Source organism: Orycteropus afer, unplaced genomic scaffold (genome assembly GCF_000298275.1).
Source record: "Orycteropus afer afer isolate SDZICR_OR568_19922 unplaced genomic scaffold, OryAfe1.0 scaffold00041, whole genome shotgun sequence".
Taxonomy (NCBI): Eukaryota; Metazoa; Chordata; class Mammalia; order Tubulidentata; family Orycteropodidae; genus Orycteropus; species Orycteropus afer.
In genome coordinates, this window is record NW_006921628.1 from 7,057,999 (window position 1) to 7,066,157 (window position 8,159).

At 39.3% G+C, this 8,159-nt stretch overlaps 1 protein-coding gene across 1 annotated transcript in view; it reads right to left on the reverse strand.

Moving 5' to 3' along the window:
* The window catches only part of DNAH12 (dynein axonemal heavy chain 12), a 313,213-nt gene that overhangs the window by 22,201 nt on the left and 282,853 nt on the right, over positions 1–8,159 (reverse strand). The window contains exons 65-67 of the mRNA XM_042780465.1: positions 7,156–7,293; positions 1,440–1,673; positions 783–971 (exon numbers count right to left, since the gene is read on the reverse strand). Coding sequence (XP_042636399.1) covers positions 783–971; positions 1,440–1,673; positions 7,156–7,293 — 561 coding nt within the window. The remainder of the gene's footprint in view (positions 1–782; positions 972–1,439; positions 1,674–7,155; positions 7,294–8,159) is intronic.

The window sequence follows — 8,159 nt, forward strand, 5'->3', positions numbered from 1 at the left end:
GTAGTGATACTGCCTCAGAAACCCAAGGAGGGTCGCTATGAGTCGGGGCCGACTCGATGGCCAATAACAACAACAACAACATAGTGAGCTGTATTATGGGGGGAAAAAAAAAACCTATAGCAATTAATTTGGTATTGATCATATCTTCTGTGCCTCCTTACTTCCTAAAGTACAGATTAAAGACTATTCTCTCCTTGAAGCAGCAGGTTCAGACCATTTTCGTTCTTTCTTTCTTTAGGTAGGTCCATTACCTTTTGTTTATAAATGATAATAAATCATACATTCATTAGCTCATCCACAACTATAATTACTAAGAACTTACTATATATCAGGCATTATGCAAAGCACTTTAAATTCATGACCTCTTTAATCTTCACAAGAACCTTATACAGTGGGTATTACCATAAAACCTGAGAAAGCCAGACAGAACCTGGTTAAGGCAGAACCTGTCAGAGAAGGAAAACTCAAATATTCCCACTAAATAGAAAGCAGTAGGAAAGTAGTGACTACACCCTCTCCAAGACTTGTTAAGACTTGGTGGGACACTTGTTAAGACCCAGTGATAAACTTTTATGACCCAGAAAAACAAGGCAGTCCCCTTGAGTTCTGACTCTCATAGGTTTCACTGTATTTTCACCTCTTTACCGATTTAGAAACTAACACTCAGATAGGCAAGGTATCGTGCTCAAAGTGATAATACTGTAAACAGAGTTTTCAGATCGTCATTTCAGTACCATTTTGATTCCTATGTTATAAGCAACACATTTTAAGCGAAACATTACCTTATTGAGAATATCTTTGGTAATTTGTAGGAGGATCTGGTCAGTACTTCCTGAGGCTCTGGTCTGTTTGGCACCCCCCTGAGTGAGGAGTAAGGACTCAAAGAGGATTTTTGTTTGCTGAAGATCTTTGGAGATATCAACATTTTCATGCAATCCAAATATCTCAGGGTGTTGAGCAAATGGAAGTTTCTACCAGAAAACAGAAGTCGTTGTTATTGTTGTTATGTGCCGTCAAGTCAGTTCCAACTCATAGCAACCCCTCCTTGGGTTGCCGAGGCAGTATCACTACAGAAGTACGATTGCCCAACCTTCCTTCCGAGGAGTGACTGGTGGGTTTGAACCGCCAGTCTTCTGGTTAGCAGTCAAGTGCCTTAGGCACTATGCTACCAGAGCTCCTAGCAACACATTAGTAAATTAATTAGTACATTAATTCATAAGGTGGACACATGCAGACCGAAAATGGGGTAAAACCAACTAAGCATCAAATAAAATACGAATCAGACTTTTTCAGTGTTCAGTAATTATTAGAAACAAAACATATTAAAAGATGACTGAAACCATAATTCTTAAGTCTATACATTATAGGGGAACATTTCACTATTTGCATTTAGAAAAATTACACTTAAATCTAAGCCTATTTTCAGTGATATCAGTTACCTTAATGAATTCGATATAGTCATCATAGGTGCCTTTGGGAGGTGCAAAATAGTTTCCACTGGGAGAAAATTTATAATGAGGATTTTCAACTATATGAGGATTATAAAAGTCAGCCAGCATGGTTAACAAGAGACGTCTGTCCCAATCATCTGTCACTCTTCCTCCATAGTTACACTCCCCAGTCAGGTACGAGATAGCTTCAAATGGAATTGTATCATATTCATTTATAAATAACTGAAACAAAGGAAAAATAAAATAAGAAAACTTTAAACAAAATGCAATCTTTTCCTTCATTTGCATTTTAAGATGACATTAAATATCCACATGTGCGACTCTCTCTCCCTTTCTCTTTTTCTCTCTATATGCATGCATGCATGTATATACATATGTATGCATATACAAGCATTCCCTGGGTGGTGCTAATATTTAATGGATTTGGCTGTCAACCAAGAGGTTGGAAGTTTGAGTCCACCTGGAGGTGCCTTGGAAGAAAGTCCTAGTCATCTACTGCTAAAAAATCAGCCATTGCAAACTCTATGAAGTATTTCTACTCTGTAACACATAGGGTTGCCATGAGTCAGAATCGACTCAACAGCAACTAACAACAGTATGAAGAGGGATTGAAAAATATTATCATCATAGGTTGTCTTTGGGTAGCTGTGATTGTTGGTATTTTATTTTTAAATAACTTTGCTTTTCTCTATCTCCTTTTTTTGTTTTCTGAAATCAATATGTATTGCTTCTATAATAAAGGAGCTCTGGTGGCATAGTGCCTAAGGCATTTGACGGCTAACCAGAAGGTTAGCAGTTCAAATCCACTAGCCACTCCATGGAAGGAAGACTGAGCAATCTACTTCCGTAAAGATTTACCCCCCTTGGAAACCTAATGGAGGTAGCACTGAGTTGGAATTGACTAGATGGCAGTGAGTTTTTTGTTTTGTTTGTTTGCATCTATACTAGGAAAACAACATAATAAGAAATGATGACATGAAAATTACCAAGTTCTTTTCAAATGAACTCAAATAAACCATGATTTAGGACAGTGGTTCTCAGGTGGGGCAATCTTATCCCATAGTCGATATTTGGCAATGTAGTGCCTAAGGCATGTGACTGCTAACCAGAAGGCTGGCAGTTCAAACCCACCAGCCACTCCTCAGAAGGAAGATTGGGCAATCTACTTCCATAGAGATACTGCCTCGGAAACCCAAGAAGGGGTCACTATGAGTCAAATTGATTCGGTGGCAGTGAGTTTGGTTTTGGTTTAAAAACATGTGAGAAGCTCTGATGGTGGAGTGGGTAAGGCATTTGGTGGTTAATCAGTAGGTTGGTGGTTCAAACCCAGCATCTGCTCCATGGATGAGGAAGAAGAGGCAATCTACTTCTATAATGATTTACAGACTTGAAAACCCAATGGGAATCACTATAAGTTGAAATTGACTCTAAGGCAGTAGATTTGGTTTAGAGATACTCAGATCGCTACAACTGGAGGAGGACACTACTGAAATCTAGTGGGAAAAGGTCTGGGATGCTGCTATAATGCATAGGTCAGCCCTCCAGAGAATGAAGCAAAAAAAAAAAAAAAAAAAAAAACCTAAACTCACTGCCATCAAGTCAATTCCCACTCATAGAGACCCCCCTTGGGGTTCAAGCTTGTAAATCTTTACAGACGTAGATTACCCCATCTTCCTTCTGCACAGTGGCTGGTGGGTTTGAACTGCCAACCTTCTGGTTAGCAGTCAAATGACTTAGATGCTATGCCACCAGAGCCCAAAATGTTAATAGTTGCAAGGCTAAGAAGCCCTGGTTTAAGGCATCTTTTACAATGTGATAAATTTTAAAATTCCAAATTATAGTACCAGAGCCACTTCCATACTATGACATAGTTCCACTTGTAGACAACACATATCTTTTCTAATTGCCTTATTATCAAAATAAGAATTGCAATAAAAACTACCATATATATAGCTGTTACATTGTCCTATTTTTCTCTCAACAACCCTGTAGAGTAGGAATACAAAGTAACTTTTTACACAGAGAACCAAGTGGCAACATCAAGGCCTGAAATGATCTTTTCCAGTTCCAGATCCCATACTTTTCTCCAAATACAGGAATCCTGATAGCATACGTACTGGGATAGTATAAGGTGAGTTCCTCCTGTCACTGAAGGTTACTTAACAATGCAGGAACTACAGACTAAATGGTGCACCATTGAGGAAAAAGGATTCTAACTTGTCCAGAGTCAAGTTAAAAGAAGACCTGATTCTTTCAGATTCCCATGTTATCAGGGGCAAAGCACCTCTCATATCAAAAGATATGAGAGGGGGACTGAGAGATAGGAAAGGCCATCTTTTTGGGGAATGAACTATTTGTGAAACGAGGAAAGTTTCTCCCTATCCTGTCTGTGGAGGAGGGAAAAGAGATGTTCAACTGGGTCCTCTCCCTTCCCCAAAGTGAAGAGTTTAAGAGGATTTCTTCTTAAATACGTGTTGTATACAAGCAGTGGAAAGTGACAACTCATTCTCTGGTTTTCTGTCCACTTAGCCATTGGTGTGCTGATTTGTCCCTTTGGAGAGAGGTGTCCTGCTGGTACGGCCAGGTGAAGATGGTTTAAGCACTAACCCCTCTCTCAAGTTCTCCTCTCCAGTTCCTGAAGATATGAAAGATGGATTCAATCCATGTCTGCAGGCTCCACTTTTGGGGCTAGGTAGGTTGATGAAACTGGGCCCCAGCTTGAAGATGGAGAATTCTCAGTTGACAAGTTACATATAGTGTGACAGTTTAGCAAAATGTTCTTCAAGTTTAGGTTGTCTCAACTAAATTGGTCTCAAAGACTGATGCTTATAATCAATGTAGTTTTTATCATGTAACTACAATTCCACAAGCAGCAATTTCAATAATTTTTACAAGGATTTTAAAACCGACGGATTTGTCTACGTTAAGATTTGTGCCCTGTCTTTTAAAAAACAGACTTGATAAAATGTCCAAAATTTCTATAATAATCATCTGTTAAGATTTATGATTTTAAAGTTTGGTATTGTTGTTGTAAGTTCATGTTGAGTTAATTTTGACTTATGGTGACCCCTTGTGTGCATAGTAAAACTACTCCATAGGATTTAAAAAAAAACAATTATCATATATTTGGTGAAGGAGGTCTGGTAGCATAGTGGCTAAGGCACTTGATGCTAACCAGAAGGTTGGTGGTTCAAACCCACCAGCCACCCTCAGAAGGAAGGTTGGGCAATCTACTTCCATAGTGATACCGCCTTGGAAACCCAAGGAGGTGTCTCTATGAGTCTGGTCTGACTCGATGGCACCTAAGAACAACAACAACAATTTGATGAAAATACACACAGCAAAATATGCTCCCATTCAACAATCCTACACATAATGTTCAGTGACATTGGTTAAATTCTTCACATTGTGTCAACATTCTCATTACTTCAGTTCTAGTTCTTTTACACTCACTAACATAGTCTCACTGCCCTCCACCCAACCAAACAAACTTCTCATCTATGCTTTAGAGTACTATTATTGATTTGGTTGCACATAGATACTTTTTTTTTTTTAAAGAACGCAGTATTCAAAGGTGACATTCTTTAGTTTTTGTGCTAAACTGCTATTTAGCTTAAAAGTGACCTCAGGGATAGTTCTGTTTAGATTTAAAGAGTACCTTAGGGCAATAGAGAGCTCTGGTAGTGTAGTGCCTAAGGCATTTAACTGCTAATCAGTAAGGTTGTTGGTTCAAACCCACTAGCCACTCCTCCGAAGGAAGCTTGGGCGATCTACTTCCGTAATGATACCGCCTTGGAAACCCAAGACCTAGAGTCAGATCCAACTTGATGGCAGTGAGTTTGGTTTTGGTTTTGGTTTAGAGCAATAGTCTTGGGGATTTCTCTACTTTCGGGTAGCATAGTGGCTAAGACACTTGCCTGCTAACCAGACGGCTGGCGGTTCAAACCCACCAGCCACTCCTCGGAAGGAAGGTTGGGCAATCCTACTACCGTAGTGATACTGCCTCGGAAACCCAAGGAAGGGTCGCTATGAGTCGGGTTTGACTCAACGGCACATAACAACAACAACAACAGTAATCCATAGGGTTTTCAAGGCTGTAACCTTTTGGAAGCAGTTCACCAGGCCTAACTTCTGAGGCACTTCTGGTGGGTTAGAACCACCAACCATTCAGCTAGGAGTCGAGTGGTTAATTGTGTGAGCCACTCAGGGACTCCTAAAGTTTGGTATAAGCATGATTACATATTCATGGCCTTATAAAAACTCACTTGACTGAAATCTAACAGCACCTAATTGGGCTTTATCAACACTTCCCTTTTCCCTTTTAAGGCCTCATGTCAATCAAGACACTTCATCACAACAAAGAAGCAGAAAAAAATAAATATTCTATGATTGTCTAGTTGGATTAATATATGTAATAAAATAGGACGAAGTAATGGAAACATATTGAAGTTGGAAAGATACAAATTCAAATCCTAGCTCAAGGGCAAGTTCACTTCTGAGCTTTCGTATACTCAAAAAATGGGATACTACCAACCTGACAGAGTTGCTATGAGGATTACAAGTAACACAGATAATATACCTAGTTCACCATGTGAGTTAGTATGAATTTATTTGTTGCTGTTATTGGCAACCTGTGCAGAGTACAACTGTACTCCATTGTTGGTACTTCTTTTTTTGGGGGTGAGGTGGGTGTCGGGGAGGAGGGTTGCTGATCACTTGAATGTCTCCCACTATTAGTCTACAGAAGTTGGAAAAGTCTGCTACTCACTTTCCCAGCCTCTCCCCTACAGCTAAAGCCTAGACCTGCGAGCTAAGCTTGGCTACTCAGATTCATTCATTCTAGACTGTGAACTAGGAATTAGGGTGCAAAGAAGCAAAACCAGTAAAGAGTCTTTTTAGGTGTGGGAATGGTATTAGAGGGCCCAGGTATTGTGTGGTAGCTACTATGTAAGCTATAGTGTCTAATACTGAACAAGGGTATGATTCTAGATTGACTTTGGATGCCTCACCTCTGAGCCTGGCTCTCCAGCTGTCTTGGTGATTCTGTGAGCTACCTGATATTCTTTCAATAAAATCCTTTTCTGCTTAAATTAGACAGCCTATTTCTCTGGATTGATGGAGCTAAATTATACAGTTGACTTAGTATAGGAGAATAGAGAATTAAAGGATGCATATACAGCTAACACTGACAGAAGAACAAGGGTCCTTCATGAAAAACCTGCTGTGTTGCTGAATCAACCAGCCCTAGAGCCTTTATCTGCATCTCTCTTTAATGTGAAATAATGTTTCATTATGGTTTAAGCCAGGGTGAATCAGGCTGTCCATTATTTGCAGCAGAAAGGATGGAGATAGTACTCATAAACCATAGTTATAAATATAACTGTGATATACCCACCTAATAGGGAGCTCTGGTAGCATAGTGGCTAAGGCACTTGACTGCTCACCAGAAGGCTGGCGGTTCAAACCCACCAGCCACTCCTCGGAAGGAAGGTTGGGCAATCCTACTTCTGTAGTGATGATACTGCCTCGGAAACCAAAGGAGGGGTCGCTATGAGTCAGGGCTGACTCGACGGCACATAACAACAACAACAACAACAAATAGTGGTGGTCAGGAGAACTGACTAAACTATACTGAACAAAGGGATTTGCCTAAGGCCTGGAATATAGAGATACTCCATAAACGTTAATCCCTTTCCCATTTTACCTGTAGTTGTCGGATACTGATGCGTAAGTCTGATTCATTAAATCCGTATGGAATATTCCAACCAAGAGGACCAAATTTCTTTCTCTCTTGCACAAGGGCATGAAAAAAACAAACGCCAAACAGCAACTTCTCCCATGCCTTTAAATATGAAAATTATACAACAATAAAAGATTCTGATTGGAATAGATCATCATTTTCAGTGTAAAATTCTATGCTTGTATATCTCTGCAAGAAAGATGTACTATCTAAAATAAACCGAACATTAAAAATATTAATTTTATGACTTAATTAAAACTTCCAAAGTTAGACAAACCATAGTGATATTAAACCTTATTAAAAGATACTAACATTATCATTTTACCAAAGTATTGTCTAATAATACTTTGGTATTGTTAATGGATATTTTCAATTTCAGTCCTCAAATGTTATTCTGTAGACTCACCAGCGTCAGACTGTAAGAGCAGGAGAATGATTAATCACTGTGATGAACAACTCCCAATACAGAGTTCCTTACTTTGTTACTTTCAATTTGGACATCATTTTTTAAACCATTGTTTATATAATCTGTCCATGGCATCATCGTATGTATAACATGTATATTGGGATGGATAGTCCCATAAGCCTCTCCCTAAACCTCTGCTGCTGCTCTGGAGGATGTGCACTATCTGTGAGGTCCCCACAAGTAAAATTTAAGTGTACATGTATTTCAGGTTAGGCCAATCTTAAACATCCCCTCCAAGTCCAGTGAAGATCTGTCCCGCTATTTGCATGTGATGCAGTACTAGAAATTATTTCTATAATATTAAAATGCAAGTGTACCATGATTTTCTCCACAGATATGTTCTTGAAATGTTGTACATAAATTAAAATATATTTAAAATATACTAGATGAATGCTGGGGAGCTCTGGTAGCATAGTGCCTAAAGCACTTGACTGCTAACCAGAAGGCTGGTGGTTCAAACCCACCAGCCAAGTCCAGTGAAGATCTGTCCCGCTATTTGCAT